The 19,281-nt window shown below is 49.1% G+C and overlaps 2 protein-coding genes across 5 annotated transcripts; one reads left to right on the forward strand and one right to left on the reverse strand.

Moving 5' to 3' along the window:
- Window positions 1-295: 295 nt before the first annotated feature.
- On the reverse strand, window positions 296-13,894 carry RNF40 (ring finger protein 40). The gene is made up of 20 exons (XM_053555026.1): window positions 13,800-13,894; window positions 13,484-13,685; window positions 12,928-13,095; window positions 12,410-12,551; window positions 11,312-11,518; window positions 10,654-10,775; window positions 10,384-10,530; window positions 10,214-10,288; window positions 8,949-9,068; window positions 8,673-8,852; window positions 8,365-8,500; window positions 6,769-6,890; window positions 6,261-6,685; window positions 6,056-6,173; window positions 5,788-5,937; window positions 5,393-5,605; window positions 5,190-5,315; window positions 3,490-3,630; window positions 3,303-3,404; window positions 296-650 (listed from the first exon to the last, which is right to left on the reverse strand). The coding sequence occupies exons 2-20, from the start codon at window positions 13,613-13,615 to the stop codon at window positions 474-476; spliced, it is 3,003 nt and encodes a 1,000-aa protein (XP_053411001.1). The 5' UTR covers window positions 13,616-13,685; window positions 13,800-13,894; the 3' UTR covers window positions 296-473.
- A 374-nt stretch (window positions 13,895-14,268) lies between these two features.
- On the forward strand, window positions 14,269-19,278 carry CFAP119 (cilia and flagella associated protein 119). Of its 4 annotated transcripts, XM_053555121.1 has the most exons (9): window positions 14,270-14,592; window positions 14,868-14,899; window positions 15,444-15,509; window positions 15,886-16,055; window positions 16,727-16,797; window positions 17,001-17,117; window positions 17,211-17,271; window positions 17,351-17,440; window positions 19,091-19,278. In XM_053555121.1, exons 1-9 carry the CDS (start codon window positions 14,383-14,385, stop codon window positions 19,267-19,269), a joined length of 996 nt encoding a protein of 331 aa, XP_053411096.1. In that variant the 5' UTR covers window positions 14,270-14,382; the 3' UTR covers window positions 19,270-19,278. The 4 variants fall into 4 exon arrangements, with proteins under 4 accessions (XP_053411097.1, XP_053411095.1, XP_053411096.1 ...); XM_053555122.1 differs by lacking the exon at window positions 17,351-17,440 and having other exon boundaries at window positions 14,269-14,592; XM_053555118.1 differs by having other exon boundaries at window positions 14,271-14,592; window positions 17,001-17,271.
- The last annotated feature ends 3 nt before the right edge of the window (window positions 19,279-19,281 follow it).

Genomic DNA, 19,281 nt, shown 5'->3' on the forward strand with positions numbered 1-19,281 from the left:
TGACTGGTTAAGATCTCCCCAGGGCCCAGTCTCAAGCAAAGCCTTGAGGTCATGGCTCACCCCTGTCCTCACTTATGAGTGTCTAGACAGGTAGTGCGCCTCTAAGACAGTAGGTCACAGCCTGGGGAATTTCCCCCTTAGAGCTAGGATGGCTCTGTGGAAACAGAAAGGATAGGGCCAGCTTCTAGGAAGCTCAGTTGAGTGCTCTGGGCCTCTCAGGCCTTTCCCAACAGACCTCTCCTGTAGGGCAGTACCTCCTGGCTTCAGCTCAGACCTTCAGGAAAAGATGAACTGAACTTGGCTAGTCCACTCCCACTAGCATGCACCAGGGCCCCCAAACGAACTAGTTGGGCAGGGACTGGGCCCCTGGGGTCTGGAATAGAGGATGGGGCTACTGGAACTGGGGTGGGGAAGGGGCTGGGGGCACATCCCCCAGGATCCATGGATATTCCAAAGTTTCCTGAGTCTCAGGTTCAGCTGATGTAGATACGGTGGAAGTCGTGGGCACCAAAGGCTGCGTTGCACTTGGGGCACTTCCTTTGGCGGGCCTCATATCGGCCTCGCACGCACTCGAAGCAGAAAACGTGGAAGCACTTGGTAAGGACTGCATCCTTCTTGCGTGTGTTACAGCAGGGGCAGGTCAACCGCGCCTGGGTCAGGCAAAGGCATCAGCTTGGGAACAATTCTGATCATGCCCACACTCCAAACTGACAGCAGGAGGTCCAGCTGGACCACCGTCCAGCTAAGCCCACACAACAGACAGAATCTAATCCTCACCATAACCACGGGAAATTGGGACAAGCAACTCTATGAATGAGGAAACTGAAGCTCAGGGACCAAGGTTTCAAACTAGAAAGCAAAAGTCCAGATTCTATCCTAGGCAATGTCAGCCATTCTGTGTCTCCTCCTCTCAGGGATAAGGACCCACCAGCCCAGCCTGGATTCTTTTGCCCTGAGGCTTCATCTCTAGTCCCACTGGTCTTGTTTGGTACAAACCCCAGTCCTGTCTATTTTTGCTTCATCTGTACTTACTATGTCAAAGCTGGGGATGGGCAACACCACTAGAAATCTGCTATCTTTACCCTCAACTGGGCCCACTCCTGGTGCTACCCAGAGACCCTACTGTGGTCCTATTTTAGGCTGAGACCTCCTATCTGTCATCAGGAGGGTTTCATCTCCAACTACAGACAGAAATTGCCTCAGCTCAGCATTCCAACATTCCTCTCTGGAAATGCCTGAAATCCCAGCCCAGCCTGCCCCTCAGCAACCTCCCAACACTCCTCTTGCCTCTCTCTCAGAACCCTACCCAACGCACGAACAAGCTCCTAAGTCTGTCTCTTCTTTATTCCAGGGCAGTCTCCAGCTACCTCTGCCCTTCAGGGCCCAATTTCTTTTCTTTCTTTCTTTCTTTTTTTTGCAGTTTTTGGCTGGGGCTGGGTTTGAACCTGCCACCTCCGGTATATGGGGCCAGCGCCCTACTCCTTTGAGCCATAGGCACTGCCCAGGGCCCAATTTCTTCAAAGGTTGTCTGACTATTCACCCACATCCCTTCCTCACTCCAGTGGGTGAAGAATACAAGTAATCTGACCTCCACCCTCACCCTTGCACAAGGACTATTCTCACCAATACTGCCAAGTCCAAGCCTGTTCACTTGTACTCTTCCTAATCAACTTCAGTATCACTCTCCTTCCCCGCAACCCACAGGCTCCTCTTCCTCTGCTTGTCACTTAAACTCTGACGTTCCTAAAGAAGAAGAACCTGTCCCTTCTTTTTTTTTTTTTTTTTGTAGAGACAGAGTCTCACTTTATGGCCCTCGGTAGAGTGCCGTGGCCTCACACAGCTCACAGCAACCTCCAACTCCTGGGCTTAAGCAATTCTCTTGCCTCAGCCTCCCAAGTAGCTGGGACTACAGGCGCCCGCCACAACGCCCGGCTAAGAACCTGTCCCTTCTTATGCCACAGACCATCCCTGTGGCTTCCACCTCTGCCTTTATTGACACTCGCAAGTCTTCTGCCTCAAGTACCTTCCCAGACAGCCTCCCTCTTAGTATCATTCAACACTATCCACCAAAAGCTGCTCCTGGCACTCCTAACGCACCTAGTTTCTCAAACCAAGATCCCAGGTCCTAGTTCCTGATCCCTCCTTCCCTGCATTTGATCCATTTCTGAGTCCAAGCAATTCTGCCTCCAAAACATCTCCTGAAAAGGCCATGTGTGGTGGCTCACACCTGTAAGCCTAGCACTCTGGAAGACTGAGGCGAGTGAATTGCTTGAACTCAGGAGTTCAAGACCAGCCTGAGCAATAGCGAGACCTAGTTTGTACTGAAAATAGAAAAAACAACTAGCCAGGTATAGTGGCTGGTGCCTGTAGTCTCAGCTACTCCGGTGGAGGCTGAAGCAAAAGGATTGCCTAAGCCCAAGAATTTGAGGCTGCTGTTAACTGTTGACACCATGCCACTATACTGAGGACGACCAAAGTAAGACTCTATCTCAAAAAAAAAAAGACAAAATATCTCAACTTACCCACTTGTCTCCAATACCTTAAACCAGCAAAATACCAGTTTTGCCTCAATGACTGCAATAGCTTAAAAATTTCCTTGCCTCTAGCTTTTACCTCAGCTCCAATCCAACAGCAAATCTGACCACAATATTCTCCTGTTTAAAAACCTTCAGCATCTCCACACTGCCAATAGGATGAGCTGAGCTTCTCAACCTGGCTTCCTACCTCCTTCAAGATATGACAATGTCCATCCTCTCCACACTCCCTACACCAACAATGTCCACCTCACTGTCCTTCCAGCACACTCCCCAAATCAGAGCCTCCACATCCTCCTTTCCCTTTGCCCAGACCCACTCATCCCATTCCTCATGGCCAAGCCTGTCTCCATCTTCAGTCTGCCTTGAGGGATATTCCTTCCAGGAAGCCTGTTAAGCACCCCATCCCTCCACAGACTAGTTTCAGAGCCTTCCCTGAATTCCCAAAGTCTCCCTGGCCTCTGCCATCACATAACTCATCTGGAATGAGAGAATTATTTGGCTGCCTACCCCAAGTGATAGTCATTTTGAAAAGGTCAGAGACCATGTCTAACTCTGCCCTCCCACCTCACATCTGTGCAGGCACTATGCCAGGCACGTGGTGTGTGTAGAATAAATAATCAGGTCTGACTCTACAACTAGTGTTCTGACCACTTTTTGCTGTCCTACCTTATTTCCAGGGTCCCATGACTACCCACTACAGCTCTCACCAATACCTCATTTAATATTCCTAGGTTAATGGGGTACAACTCAGCCCCTGGGCCCCACCTTGTATTCCTTGATCTCTTCCTGGAGGATTTCATCAGCATCTGCATAAACTTCCACCTTCCTTTGTTTCTCCAGCTTGCGTCGAAGCCGTGAGATGTCCTCCTGGGGCAGGAGAGGCTAGGCTAAGTGCAAGGGATGCCCCCAAGGCCATGTCCATAACCCAAATCCACCCTATCCCTGCACACACCTGAGCCCTCTTGAGATTGAAGCTCTCTTTCTCACGAGCAGCTCTGCTCTCTGCCAGGCAGGGCTGAATCTCTCGAAGCCGAGTCTGTACATGCTCCAGCTGCACCTTTAGGTCCTCAGCCAGTTGGGCCGCTTCAACAGCCTGAGGTGGGTGGGACAGGGAGGGGCACTGTTGGTCTGAGTCTGGGGAACCTTACTTAGTCCAGGCACATGGAACCTTACTTAGTCCAGTGATGATGTGTCAAAGGTTCCAGCGCTATCTACACTAAGCTGGTTTCACCTCCTGCCCTTTATCACTTATTCCTTTCAACATTCCCCCTCTCAAGTTCCTCACCTGCACAATGCTCTCTCTGGTTTTTGAGCTTTCCTTGGGTTCTTCTCTTTGCTCCTCCCTTAACACACAAACAATTCCCCCAGGTCTCAGCAAAAATGTCACCTACCAAGAGGTATACCTGTTTTTTTTATTTTTTTGACACAGTCTCACTCTGTCACCCTGGGTAGAGTGCTATGGCATCAGACTAGCTTATAGCAATCTCAAACTCCTGGGTTCAAGCAATCCTGCTTCAGCCTCCCAAGTAGCTGGGACAATAGCTGCCCACCACAATACCTGGCTTATTTTTCTATTTTTAGTAGCGACATGGTCTCACTCTTGCTCGGGGTGGTCTCAAAGTACTAAGCGCAAGGATCTTCTTGCCTTGGCCTCCCAGAGTGCTAGGATTACAGGTGTGCACCACCATACCCGGCCATCCCTTGTTTTTCTTTCACAGAACCTTAGTTTCCTTCGTAAGACTCACTGAAATCTGTTTTCACACTATTTTATTTGTGGCATTACTGGTTTGTTCTGCCTCTTCCAGCCATGGCTAGAAGGAAGGGATCCTCTTGTCTCCACAGCGATCAGCACAAGGCCTAGTACACATCAGGGGCATAAAAAATACTACTCAAATGAATGAATTAACTAACTGGAGAAGAAAACAGCACTTTGTGGGAAATAAGATGAAAATCGATATTAAACTTAAGCTTTGTCATAAGCTAGATTATACTGATATTTAATAAACTGACAGGGACCATCATCCCCATTTTATAGCCAATAAGGATGGGGGTACTGGAGCCAAGAAGACTTGGACTCAAATCCTACCATCACTCTTTCTTAAGCAAGTCAAGTGACCTCCCTAAGCCTCAGTGTCCTTACTTATAAACACAAAAACCATCTTGGTAAGATTATTATGAGACTAGGTCTGGCACATAGTAAACGGTCAACAAATACAAACTGTTCTGCAAGCAGAAGCAGAGTTGGGCAGAGCCCCAGACCATCCACAGTAGCCTCAGGCACACTGCCCTCAGGTCTGGCCTCACTTTCCTTCCTATCTATCTATCTTATCTATCTATTTATTTATTTATTGGCCTCACTTTCCTCTTATTTTTATTTATTTATTGTGAGACAAAGTCTCAAGCTATTGCCCTGGGTAGAATGCCGTGGCAACACAGCTCACAGCAACCTCAAACTCTTGGACTTAAGCAATTCTCTTGCCTCAGCCTTCCAAGTAGCTGTGACTACAGGCGCCCGCCATGACGCCTGGCTAATTTTTGTTTTTGTTGTTGTTGTCATTGTTGTTTTAGCTGGCCCAGGTTGGGTTTGAACCCACCAGCTGGGTGTTATGTGGCCTGCGCCCTACCCACTGAGCTACGGGTGCTGCCACTCACCTTCCTCTTGTTCAGCTCCAGGGCTTGACTGCGCAGTGTCAGCTCCTTCTCCACACCCCCGAGGCTGCCCTGCAAGGCCCGCTCCTTTTCCTCCAGCTTCTGCACAGTCAGCAGCTGGGCATCCACCTGAGCATGGGGGACAACTCAGTGCTTGGGAGACCCTGCTGCTCCAGCTTCACCCTGCATGCCAGGAACGGCCTTACCTGGGACTTGAGGCCAAGAACCTGCTCGCCTAGCTCATCCTTCTCCTCCCGAAGTAGCTTGTGAATCTGGTTGGCCTTGATCCGCTCTGACATCAGCTTAAAGTTAGCATCGTCCTTTTCCCGCAACTGCTGTAGCAGCCGCCCATTCTGTTCCTGCATATCTTCAAAAGCCTGACCTGTCACATCCATCTCTGACAACAAAGCCTCCTCCTCCTGCAGCAAGTGGGCAGAAACAAGATGAAATGTGGTAGATGAACATGAGAACCACAGAAAAATGTGTGCATTTCAAAGGCATTTCAAAGAACCACAGAGTGAACAAGGCTATTTAGAAGTCAAATCTGCCGGAGGCACCCAACAGTGTACTCAGAAACAAAGAGATCAAAACAGGGTCGAACCTGCTTGGTGGCACCCAACTTGCGCTGTAGGTGTTCTATCTGTTCCTCTGCCTGACGAATGCGCCTCAGGGCATCTTCATCTGCAATCTTCTTGCTCTCCCTTCGATCCCTCTCCTCCAATTCCCGGATGCGGCTCCGTAGATCATCAACCTAAAGCCACAAGGAGGGAGCTCTCTTTCACTGCTCCCTCCTGACCTAGGCCTCTGTTCTGGTCAGAATCCCCCAGGGCAGCTTCTCTGCATGCCCCACAAGCCCCAGCTGCCCTCACCTCAGCCTTGGCCTTGCGTTCTGCTGCCATGAGCTGCACCTTATCCCGCTGCTCCTTGGGTGCAGACTTATACATATCCAGCAGCAACTTCATCTCCTTCTGGCTTTCCTGGGCCTTCCTGGAAAAGAGTACAGGAGGAAGTCTTGGTAAGTAAGGCTGGAGGTCATCTGGCAAGAGTAGGAAGAAGAGAGGAACAGGTTCTCACTTGAGCTCTGCTCGGAGACCCTTGAGGAGTTCTGACTCTTTCCTCTTGGCTTCTTCCACCTTGGCTTTCTCTCGATCAGCCCTTGAGAGAGTTGAGGCTACAGGTGGGGGTCCCAGGCCAGGTCCTTCTCGTTCCCGAAGCTCCCGCTTGGGCCTAACTTCAGGTTCTCGGCCCCGGGAGGAAGGGCCCTGGGCACCAGGGGTTAAAGCCTGGGTATCCTCTTCAGAGGGGACCAGGTCCTCCTTTTTCACTGAGGATGGAGTAGTGGCACAAGGCATTAAAGCCACCTCCTTTCTGCTGTCAGTGGTACCAGCAGGGCCTGGCCCACCCTCCTCTTTCCCTGGGGCTGAGGCACTGAGGCTAGAGTCCTCTGAGTGCCCCAGGTTGGGGATGGAGTGGGTAGAGCCACTAGCCTGGGCTCGGAGCTGCAAAGCAGAAAGGAACAGTGATGAGGTAAGACCGTGCTCACAAGAATATAGCCAAGGCTTTTCCCAGGAAGTCTTCTCACCTTGCCAATCTCAGCCTGCACTTCTCGAAGCTTCCGCTTATATCGCTGAGCATCCCCCTTCAGCTGATGGTTGTGATTTTGGAGACTACTAATTAGGTGGCGCATCTCACGGTTAATGGGCCCTAGGAAGTGTCAGATAGTAAGGATGCAAGAACTAGTTAGTACCTGGGTTGGGGCTCCAACCCCTAAGCAGGAGCTATTATTTCCATTATGCAGGAGGGGAAAACTGAGGCCTCATGCTGAGTACGACCTCATCAAAGTTAATGCAGACTCAAGATAAACTGACTCAAAAGTGATTTGACACTGTCTATTTGTATTATTTTTGCTAATAAAAAAATTTTTTTTGGCAGTTTTTGGCCGGGGCTGGGTTTGAACCTGCCACCTCCGGCATATGGGGCCAGCGCCCTACTCTTTTGAGCCATAGGCGCCACCCTGCTAATGAAATCTTTTATGTCAATACATCCAAATTTCCTTTAACGGAACAGGTAACTATAACATTCATAAAAAGCTAAAAATCCATCAACATCTTTTAGATTTTTTTTTTTTTTTGACAGAGCCTACTTGGTCACCCTTGGTAGAGTACCAAAGAATCTTAGCTCACGGCAACCTCAAACTCTTGGATTCAACAGATTCTCTTGCCTCCGCCTCCCACATAGTTGGGACTACAGGAGCCTGCCACAGTGCCCGGCTATCTTTTTAGAGATGGGGTCTCGCTCTTGCTCAGGTTAGCCTCGAACCCATGAGCTCAGGCAATCCACCTGCCTCAGCCTCCCAAGTGCTCTTTTAGATTCTTAAATGTCACTTTGTTAATTATACTTCCCTGGGCTTGGCGCCCATAGCACAATGGTTACGAACCCAGCCTGGGCCAGCTAAATGACAACTGCAACCAAAAAATAGCCAGGCGTTGTGGCGGGTGCCTGTAGTCTCAGCTACTTGGGAGACTGAGGCAAGAGAATCGCTTAAGTCCAAGAGTTTGAGGTTACTGTTAGCTGTCACATAACAGCACTGTACCAAAGACGACATAGTGAGACTCCATCTCAAAAAAAAAAAAATTTGTATTTCCCTGATTTCAATTCATAGCATCTCATACATCCAAAACTACAATACCCTTTTTCCTACTACTTCCTAATCTCCCTTTCTTGCTTTACTTTTCTTAGTATATTTGTCACTATCTAAGAGTCTAACATACATGTTCTTATTTTTTCCCTTATTGTTTATATTCCCTTCCTAAAATGTTGTTCCACATGGCAGGAATTCTTTGATCACTGATATAACCTCAAAGATCAGAACAGAACCTGGCTCACAGGTAGTAGTCAGCAAATCTTCGTAAAATGAATACCTCAAGGAGAGAGACACTGAAAGGCCAGAAAACCACAGATGAAACTGACAGCTCACATCATTCTGGTTGTGCCTATGTTAGTTAATTGGCTACTTCAGCGGGCTATGACTATCATAGCAATGCACTTTGATTTCCACAGGGAGCTAAGGCTCTGTGAAAGAGGCTTTATCTCCTGCATCTGGATCAATAGCAGCTCCACACCAGGGCCTGACACACCCAGATAAGGACCCATCCTCCACCCTATCCTTACCACATACCTGCCTGCTCGTTGGCTGCCAGGTTCTGCTCAAACTCAATGCGCAGCATCTCGTACTCCTTGCGTACCTGCGCCAGCGTGTCCTCCAGCTGAATTACCTCTGTGCGCAGTTTCTTCTGCAGCCCTAGCTCGTCACTCTGTGGGTTGAGGTATTAAGGATCCACCCAAACCCTCCATCCCCACCATAGGACTCAATATCTTAGGAAGAATCTAATCCCAAGGGACACCTGGCGGGCACACAGGGCCTCCAAAGCCCAGGAATACCTTAACACTAAGGGTATGCTCCTGCCTCCAGTTCCAGGGCCATACCTCCATGTGCTCAATGTGTCTCAGATGGGAGTTCTTGGTCGCCAGCAGCAGCCCCCGAGCCTCGTCCAGCTGGGTCTTTACTTGCAGAGACTCGTTGTAGAGGAGTGAGAACTGGGCCTGCAGCATGCGGTACTCTCCTGTCTCCCGCACCACCTCCTCAGGAAGGCTGCGTAAGGCCACCTAGGGGTGGGGATGCCAAAAAGGGTTTAGCAAGAGAATTCTAAGCTCAGCCCCTTGCTGCAGGTGAAGGCCTTCTTAGCCCCAAACGCAGCCCACCTTGAGGCGCTCATTAGTCCGCACAGCACCCTGAAGTTCGGCCTGCAGCTTCTCCAGTTCTGCCATGCGGCTGTTGGCCAATTCCTGATTTTCTTCCAACTCTGCATTCAGCATCTCAAACTAACAAGTGGGAAGTGCCATGGTAGGCTGGGCCCAGTCCAAGGCATGCTTCCTTTACGTTCCCACCATATATTCCACCTAAGCTCTCCTCTGTAGGGCAGTGATCGATTCTGAAGCCTCAAACCAAGGGCTTTCCTAAGGCTTCCCAGGCAAGTGGGAGAAAATTCAATATTACATGGTCAGTGCTGGCATCTAAGATTCTTTTTTTTTGAAACAGAGTCTTACTTTGCCGCCCTTGGTAGAGTGCTGTGGCGTCATAATTCACGGCAACCTCAGACTCTCCTCAATCTTCTTGCTTTAGCTTCCCAAATAGCTGGGACTATAGGCGCTGGCCACAACACCCAGCTATTTTTGAGAGGTGGCGTCTCGCTCTTGCTCAGGCTGTCTTGAATCTGTGAGCTCAGGCAATCACCAGCCTCAGCCTCCCAGAGTACTAGGAGGGCCTAAGATTCTTTTTTTTTTTTTTTTGAGACAGTCTCAAGCTGTCGAGCTGTCACCCCGGGTAGAATACCATGGCATTACAGCCCACAGCAACCGCAAACTCTTGGGCTTAAGCAATTCTCTTGCCTCAGCTTCCCAAGTAGCTGGGATTACAGGTGCCCGCCACAACGCCTGGCTATTTTTTGGTTTAGTTGTCATTGTTGTTTAGTGGGCCAGGGCTGGATTTGAGCCTGCCAGCTCTGGTGTTACGTGGCTGGTGCCTTAGCCGCTTGAGCTATTGGTGCAGAGCCAGGACCTAAGATTCTTAACTAAGAGGGAGTCAGGGAAGCATTTCTGGAAGGCCTTAAGATACAATAAGGAAAAACTGGGCAGAGGGACCCCCTGAATGCCAATCAAGTCTAACGTACTCCCATTTAATTCTCTTTTGTGCTTCTTTGTGGTACTCATAACCAACTAATGTACTATTTTATTTTTCTGTTCCAACTAGAACCTAAGCTCAAGAGAACCTTTGGTTTTGGTCTATTTAGTTTTTTCAAATATACCTAGTACTTAGCACTCAGTGTTCAGAAATTATTTATTAAACAAGAAAAGAACAGCAAGAGTGACAGGGAAAAGCCTCCAAAGTGGATGTTTATACTTCACCTTGAGGAGAATGTCAAGGGTACAAGAGAGAAAAGGTTACAGGAGGGAATGATGCTGCTTACCTTCTGCATGCTGAGGGTGATCTGGCCCCCCTGGAAGCCTGAGGAGCTCCCAGAGACATAGTAGCCAGAGTTAAGCTGCAGAGAGAAAATAGTTGATGAATATAAAGGGGAGAAATGAAGACCCTGAGTACCCAGCTCTGGTTCTATCTGCCCCAGAACCCTAACCCTACCTGCTCTAAGGCTTCTGCCAGGTGTTTATTAAGCTTTTGCTCCCGTTTGCGCAACTTCTCAATGTCCCACTGCAGGTCTTCCACAGTTGTCTCCATCTCCAGCACCTTTGTCTCTGCTGATGTCACTTTATCCTGGAGCTCAGAGTACTGGGAGAAATGGAGGAAACAGATGCTCTAATGGAGGACTTGATTCCCTGAGATCCTTGGGCACCTATCTAATCCAAACTTTGCCCTGGTTATAATCCCACCTCCAAAGCCCTTGACTCCTACCTCCAATGAGATGCGGTGATGCTTCTCCTGTAGCTGAGTGGCCAAATCCTGCAACCGCCGGTTCTCACGGCCCAACTCCCGGGTGCGTGCTCGAGCCACCTCACTGAGGGGCTCATTGTCCCCTGAGAAGGCAGGGCTCAGGTTAAGAGGCAAGCTCAGGACAATGGCACAAAGTCTAACTCATTCTGGAGTCTGTTATGTGCCCACTGTGATCCACCAGCTCTTTTGTCAATTTCTCATGGCAAAGCCAATTTTTATCCCACTCTACAGAGGAAGAGAGGGGAACCATGTGCCCATAAAGACCAGGGTATAGTAGCAAAACTGAAACTGGGAGAAGCCTGTCAACCTGAAAAGACTAAGCACTTGCTACTATACCTTGTGGATCAGCTACTTGCAAAAAGTGCTCCAGACTGGTCCCTAGCTAGAAGGGGGAGGCCATACTAACATCAGTAACTTGTCTAACTCATCTTCCTAGAATTCAACGCCAGGAATCAAACCCCCACCTATAGCCTAACCCACTCCCCAAGAACATGGCTGAACTTTTCCTTGGGGAATTCTGGCTGTCTATGAGTGCAGGGAATTAGCGGGATGGGGAGGTGGTACCATAGTGATGCAGACGGAGACAGGCAACCCTGGGGTAAATGTACAAAGAACCAACCTCGGCTATATACTCGCTGACAGAGTTCTTCCACCCGGCGTTGAAGGCGGTCTGAGACCTCTACCACACGGGACACAGCTGCCTTGGAGAATTCCATACGGCCTTGCAGCTGTAGCTCTACTTCCTCGCTGCTGCTGGCACCCAGTGCTACCACAAAAGCCAAGGCTGGCTCACTGAGTGGGGGCCGCAGCTGCATTGGCAGAGGCTCTGGGAGGGATGGACAGATAGATCCTCATGAGGATAACAGCAGCAGTTACCAAGTTTCCGGCTTAACTCTTCCACATTCATGGCTTAATCAACACAACCTTTGGTGGATTGTTAGCCCCATCTTGAAAGTGAGAAAACTGAAGTTCAGGGAGGTAATTTCCACAAGGCTACAGAGCTGCCATATCAATTTCTCAGGGAAACCTCCTTTACCTTCCCAGTCTGAATTAGAACTACACATACGTGCCTGCATACGCATTTCTTCCCTTTCAAACACTTTTGACTTATTATGGTTTATAATCATTTAGGAACAACATTTTTTTTTTTTGTAGAGACAGAGTCTCACTTTATGGCCCTCGATGGCATCACACAGCTCACAGCAACCTCCAACTCCTGGGCTTAAGCGATTCTCCTGCCTCAGCCTCCCAGGTAGCTGGGACTACAGGCGTCCGCCACAACGCCCAGCTATTTTTTGGTTGCAGTTCAGCCGGGGCTGAGTTTGAACCCCCCACCCTCGGTATATGGGGCCGGCGCCCTACCAACTGAGCCACAGGCACCGCCCAGGAACAACATTTTTTAATGCTTGTCTCTGATTCCTCTGAATCTAGAATGGTGTCAAATACACAGTTAACATTCAATAGTAATACTTCCTTGAACAAAATGGGTATAAAATATAATTTGCACTATGAACCAAGTTAGGCATATTCCAAAGCCAGTATCCTTACTCAGTGTACTTTGCCACCCAAACAAGAAATCAACTGGCGGCGGGGGGATGAACAGACACAGTAGGGGTAGAGTAACGTGGGAAATTTAGGTGCCCAATATCAACGTATTTTTCTCCCCAGGACTTTTCCCAGAACTTAAGCTCCCCTCACTCTAGGGTTGTGATCTTACCCCTCAGCTCTGATGTCCCTGGCTCTGTAAGAGGGATCCCATCACGTGTCGATACCTCCTGGGTCTCAGGTGCCTGTGTCCCTGAAGACAGCTCTCCCTGGCTCTCATGGCATCGAAGAAGGGCTTCCACAGTTTCATCTAGCTGAAAAGAGAAACCATTAAAAATGTTATAAATCCTGGGCGAGTGGACTGCCTGAGCTCACAAGTTGAAGACCAGCCTGAGCCAGAGTGAGAACTCATCTCTAAAAATAGCTGGGCATTGTGGCAGGTGCCTGTAGTCCCAGCTACTTGGGAGGCTGAGGCAAGAGAATCACTTAAGCCCAAGAGTTTGAGGTTGCTATGAGCTATGATGCCACAGCATTCTACTGAGGGTGACAAAGTGAGACTCGGTCTCAAAAAAAAAAAAAAAAGTTATGAATCCCTTAGTACTTTCCAACATGATCCTCCTTTCCCAGCAGGGGAATCTAAGGATTGGCAGCTGAACCAAGGACAGGTCTTGGAAAGCAGAGGGCATCTACCTGGGCCCAGTAGCGATTGACAATGAGGAGTGTGGCATCATCTGTGGCCTGCCGCTTCTCCAACTTCTCAATTCGTTCTCGGAGTTCATCTTCACAAGCCTGTCGCTGTTCCAACCGCTCTGCCAGTTTCTTGTTCTTGAACTGCAGTACCTTCAGATCCATCTCCTCCTACCAAGAGAAACAGAGACTGAGAAGATCAAGCAAGGCCCAGAAACCAATCACTGAAAGAGACAGAAAAGGCAAGCAACTGGAAGGGTTAAGGACTCCTAACAGAAGTTAAAGAGACTGAGACACCCCCGCACACGTGAGGAAGCTGATGTTCTGCTTCTACCCCACCCTTTCTAACTCCTTAGTCTTTAAGGAGTCACACATCTCCTGAGATGTTTTCCTATCTACAAAGGGAAGGCAGACATCGTATTTTCAGTTTCTTCCAACAGAGTATTCTGTAAAGCACACCTTAAGTTTGAAGAACTGGGAGTAAGGATTTGGTCAGAGGAGCAGAGCAGACAGACCTATGTCTAACAAGTTCTAAGGGCTAAGGTGAGAGCCCACAGACCGTGGAAGAGATGCCTCCAAGACGAATGGGCTCTATGAGAGTGGTTGTGGTCTTCTCCTCGCGACTCAGCTTCTTCTCTGGGGGCCCTGAGCCCCCGTCGCCAGCGGCGCGTTTGTTGCCGGGCCCAGACATGGCTGCTGCGACGAGGAGCGGCGCAGGGTCCCCAGGGGTATCAGGCGGGAGAAGACAGAGCTTCCGTCACCTGCACAAGACAGAGAGCAGAGATGTGGACGCGGCTGGCGCTCCACAGTCCCGAACACTGCCTGCCGGGTACACACCAACTGGATCCCACTCCCACCGGCCCCAGGACCCTCACCGCAGCAGGGTCAGCCCAGTGCCGCCATCTTGCATTCCACCGGACGTCACGGGCCTCTCAGGCGTAAAGCGCAGGCGCTAAAGGCAGCGCCGGAAGTGGCGAAACTTCCTTATTTCCTGATCTTATTGGTAATACTTGGTCCCACCTCTCGAGTTCTCTGATTTCTTCCTGCACGCCTCCTTCTTCTCTCGGTGATTGGCCAGTAGACAGTTCCCATGGTAACTGACACCGCACAGCCACACTTCCTAGCGCAGAAGGCGGCGCTAGCCTCCTAGTAGCAATTTGAAGAGAGGGCACTCAAGGGGGCACTCGCAACTTATTACGTATGCACGTTCTCTTCTCACTGATTGGCGTGCGCCTGCACTGCCTTCTTTCCTTCTTTCACAAGCCCCCTTAGCAACCGTCACTGTTGAGACAGAGGAAGACGCCCCGCGGATTGGCTGCGCGGAGCCTCTCCGCTGCTTGGATTGGCTGCAGCGTGACTAAAGGGCCAGGCCTTCGCAGTTGCTGCCTGAGAACCCGCTGGCCCAGGCCTGAGGCAGGACAGAGCCTGTGGTGACCCGGGGCACGGAAGAGCGACGAAATGATCAGCCAGAAGACCAGCCAATCCTTGGGAGTGAGGGTGCAGTCGGAGCTTGAACGGCCCTCCGAACTGCGGCAGGAACCGGAGAAGCAGCTCAGCTCAGCTTATAGGATGGCCACAGGGACCGAATCAAGTGTGCGCACCGAGTCGGCAACCGCGGCATCGGCCTCTAGGGAAGTGGATGAAGATCTTGGAACCAACTTGTTCCCGGTGAGGGCGGGACAGACTGGTCCGCTCATGAATATAAAAGGGTTCCCCTGCGCAGCGCCACAGTCATTGTTTTAATGGGGTGTGAGACCCTGACTGTTAATATGCTTAAGAATAGTACTTAGGGCCTGCCGAAGCACAGCCCTTCCCGGGTTGCTCATAGGTAGTGCTTGAGATGATATGGCGAGTTATATAGGTCCTTGTCAGGCCCGCTGGAGATTCGCGACGGGTCAGGGACAACACAACTCTGCCTTCCCCAATCCGCTTTCTCTCCGCAGCCGCCGCTGCCCCGACCCCGAATCTGCATGTGGTGAGTATGAAGAGACTTGTGGAAAGTTACACTTCACACTTGCATTATTTCTTCGGTGCCTCCCCACTGTCCTGTCCCATAGCGAGGGCATTCCCATTTATAGATGAGACTAAGACCCAAAGATGGAATTATTCAAGGTAGCTAGAAGCCAGCTTTCCAGCCTCTCTAGTCCAAAGAGGAGGCCCTGTGAGGAGAGCTCGAGACTAAGGGTGTAAACCGAATATCATAGCCACTGTGGAATCATGTACAAATGGGGACACTGAAGACCACAATGGGGACTTGACCAAGATAATACAGCAAGATAGTAGCAGAACAAAGAACTCAAGATTGCTAACCTTAGGCTTTATAAATGGAGAGAATCGTAAGAGTTCATTTATGTTCAGATAGGTAAGCAATTTCCCTAAGATTTCACAGCAAGTTCATGAAAAAGCCAAGCTTCAAACTCAGGTCTCCTGATTCCCAGCCTGATGCCCTAGCCATCACAGCCCTGACATGAGACTAATGTGTAAAGACCACTGATACTTTTTTTGTTTTTCTGTGACAGGAAGTACTTGGACATCCATTCCATGTACCGGCTGGAGAAGACCACCAACGTTGAGGAGATGAGGAAGTAGGGACTGAGCAGGGAGAAGAGCTTTTGGGGAAGGCTGAGGGGGTGGGTTGAAAATACCAGGAATAGCAGACTCCAAAGCAGAGGTCCTCAAACTGCAGCCCTTGGGCCACATGAGGCGGTGTGATTGTATTTGTTCCCGTTTTATTTTTTTAGTTCAAAATAAGATACGTGCAGTGTGCATAGGAATTTGTTCATGGTTTTTTTTTGTTGTTGTTGTTTTTAACTATATAGTCTGGCCCTCTAACGGTCTGAGGGACAGTAAACTGGCCCCTTGTTTAAAAAGTTTGAGGACGCCTGCTCCAAAGCATGTGCCAGATGTGGTGATGAAAGGAGGCTCCCATTGTCACTCACTTCTTCCTCTGTCTCTCCTAAGGGTGCTGGCTGAACTGTTAGAGCTAGGCTGTCCTGAGCAGAGCCTGCGGGATGCTATCACCCTGGACCTCTTTGCCCACGCACTCATGTTCTGCCGCCAACAGGGCTTCTCATTGGAGCAGACATCAACGGCTTGTGCCCTGCTCCAAGATCTTCACAAGGCTTGTGTTGGTGAGAGGGAGAAACCTGGCTACCAGGTTTGAGCCCCAGGGAGAGGAGGAGGTTGGGCTGGCTTAAGTAACCATGGGAAGCAGTAGTGTGATTACTACCTCAAATCTTTGTCATTACTAGAAGCGTGATCACATGCAAGTTGTTACCTTTGAAATCTTGTTTTCATATCTATAAATTGAGGATACAGCACTAATGTTATGAGAAATAATATATGTAAATATATGCATAGTGTTTAATAAAATAGCTCTCACTTTCCCTCTCCATCTAATTTTCTTCATAATGTTTAACAATGGCTGAAATTGGCAGCACCTGTGGCTCAAAGTGGTAGGGTGCCGGCCCCATATGCCGGAGGTGGAAGGTTCAAACCCAGCCCCGGCCAAAAACTGCAAAAAAAAAAAAAAACAAAAAACAATGGCTGAAATTATATTTCTTGGTTTATTGTATGTCACTTTCACTAAAATAAAGCTTCATAAAGGCAGGACCTTGTCTTGTTCAGTGCCTACAATAGTATATGGTGGGTACTCAATATTTATTGAGTGGATTAATGAAGCTAGCCAAGACCTTAGCCTACATCTGTCCACCTGAAGCTCATTCTCCATAAATAGCTGTTAAATGAGTGAAATGAATGAGTAAGAGGGGGACTCACTGCTGCATCTTGCTTTCCCTACCAGCAACCCCCTTGGGCAACGTGGAGGAATGCTACCGCTACTTTACCAGTGTTCTTTTTTGCCATGGAGTCAGGGTCAGTTCCCCTGGAACATTCTGAAAACTTCACCCTCCCCCAGACAAGATGTAGCTCAATCTCCTGTGCTCTCATACTCATCACCCTCATCTTCCTCTGAAGGCTGCATTGGGCTCTTCTTTACCCTACACTTTTGGGATCTTGGAGGAAAGGCCAGGGCTTTAGGAGGTAGTCAGTGTTCTAACACCCAGTCATCACCACAGCGGCCCCCATTCAGCATTGACCTCTTTAAAGAGGAACAGCTGCTGGCCCTGGCAGACTATGTGGTCAACACCTATTTCCGCCACTTCAAGCTCTACAAATATGTCTTCACACCCCAGGTAATGGGCCATGGACTACAAGAGGCCAGCCCTCATATCTCCCTTTCCCACAGTTCAGGTACCCTCCTCTCAGCTGCTCTTCTTTTTTCCCAGGTGCGGCTGGATCTATCTTTGACTTACATGGGGCTACAGTCACCCAAGCTCTGGCCAGAGGGTAAGATGGTTAAGAAACTGCCAGGGCTAGGGCTGGGGTGAGGTTGGAGCCAAGGCCTTTTCCTGCTTCTGGCTTGCAGACAAAGAAGAAAGCAAGGAAGTGCAGGAGCAGGCAGTCACCCCACATGAGGAGGAGCTGGAGACAGTGGCACAGCCAGAGCAAGAGCCAAGTGAGGATTGGGAAGGATTGTGGGGGTGCCTGGTGACTCTAGGAAGTGGTGAAATGAAGGGTCTGGATCACAAAAGGCTTCAGACCTTTTGTTTTTAGTCATAGTGTCCTTTCTCCAAATGATTCCTTATGCAGAAGTCCAAGGTGATAAACAGATTAAAGCCCAGCTGCTCAGGGTGAGCAGAAGAGGTGGCTCCAGAAAGATAATTAGAAAACCAATGATAATAGCCATAACATAATTAGGAATAGGTGCAGCAGGCATACCTTGTTTTAAGCATTTTACACATATTAATTTATTTAATCCTCTTTCAATACTATGTGCTAGGTGTCATTACTATCCACATTTTACATAGGAAACAGAGGCATGGAGGGTTTAAATAACCTGCCTAAGGTCATACAACTACTAAATGGCAATGAGAATTTGAATCCAAAAAGACCAGCATTGCCACTCTGCCCAATTGTTCCTCACAGAAGGGTTGGTTGACAATTCCTATTTTTTGTTTTTTTGAGACAGAGTCTCATTTTGTTGCCCTTGGTAGAATGCCGTGGTGTCACAGCTTACAGCAACCTCCAGCTCTTGGACTTAGGCAATCCTCTTGCCTCAGCCTTCTGAGTAAATGGGACTCAGCGCCCACCACGACGCCAGGCTATTTTTTTGTTGCATTTTGGCTGGGGCCGGGTTCAAACCCACCACCCTCGGCTGGTGCCCTACCCACTGAGCCACAGGTGTTGCCCTGTATTTTTTTTACTTTTTTATTTTTTGAGAGTCTCACTCTCACCCTGGGTAGAACGCTGTGGTGTCATCATAACTCACAACAACCTTAGTCTCTTAGGCTGAAGCAGGGGTCCTCAAACTGCGGCCTGTGGGCCACATGAGGTGGTGTGTTGAATTTGTTCCCATTTTGTTTTTTTACTTCAAAATATGTGCAGCGTGCATAGGAATTTGTTCATAGTTTTTTTTTTTAAACTATCGTCTGGCCCTCCAGTGGTCTGAGGGACAGTGAATTGGCCCCGTTTAAAAAGTTTGAGGACGCCTGGGCTAAAGGGATCCTCCTGCTTCATTCTCCTGAGTACCTCAGACTACAAGCGCCTGCCAGGATGCCCAGCTGGTTTTTCCGTTTTTTTAAGTTTTTCTATTTTTAGTAGAGACCGGGTCTCATTTTTGTTTAGGCTGGTCTAGAACTTGTGAGCATGGTGGAAGCAATCTACCCACTTAGCCTCCCAGAGTGCTAAGATTATAGGCGTGAGCTATCACTCCTGGCCTATGTCTTTTTTTTTTAAGAGACAAACTCTCAACTCACCCAAGCTGGAGTACAGTGGTGTGATCATAGTTTACTGTACCTTGAACTCCTGGGCTCAAGGGATCTTCCTGAGTAGTTCAGGACTACAGAACATGCCAACACTATGCGTGGCTAATTTTATTTATTTTTGTAGAGACAAGGTATGACTATGTTACCCAGGCTAGTCTCAAACTCTTGGCCTCAGGCAATCCTCCTGCCTAAAGGGGTGGATTACAGGCATGAGCCATCTTGCCTGGCCAACATTTCCTAAGTTGAAACAAGATAGCCACCTGCATATCCTCTAGGGGTTTTCTGGGGTTAGACATACTCAGAATCTCTCTGACATTCCCTTTTTTCCCCTGCCCCGGTAGACGAGGTCCACATCCTCCGAACCTATATCAAGACCCAGCTGAATAAGGAGCTGGGGCAGCTCCACGAGCTGGTAGAGGAGAGGCTCAAGGCCAGCGAGGAAAGACTCAACAGCAAATTGACTGCACTAGAGCGGCCCTTCCAGCTACCTCCAAGCAAAAGCAAGAACAAGACTAAGTGATCCTCAGCATTT

This window comes from Nycticebus coucang, chromosome 12 (assembly GCF_027406575.1).
Source record: "Nycticebus coucang isolate mNycCou1 chromosome 12, mNycCou1.pri, whole genome shotgun sequence".
NCBI lineage: Eukaryota > Metazoa > Chordata > Mammalia > Primates > Lorisidae > Nycticebus > Nycticebus coucang.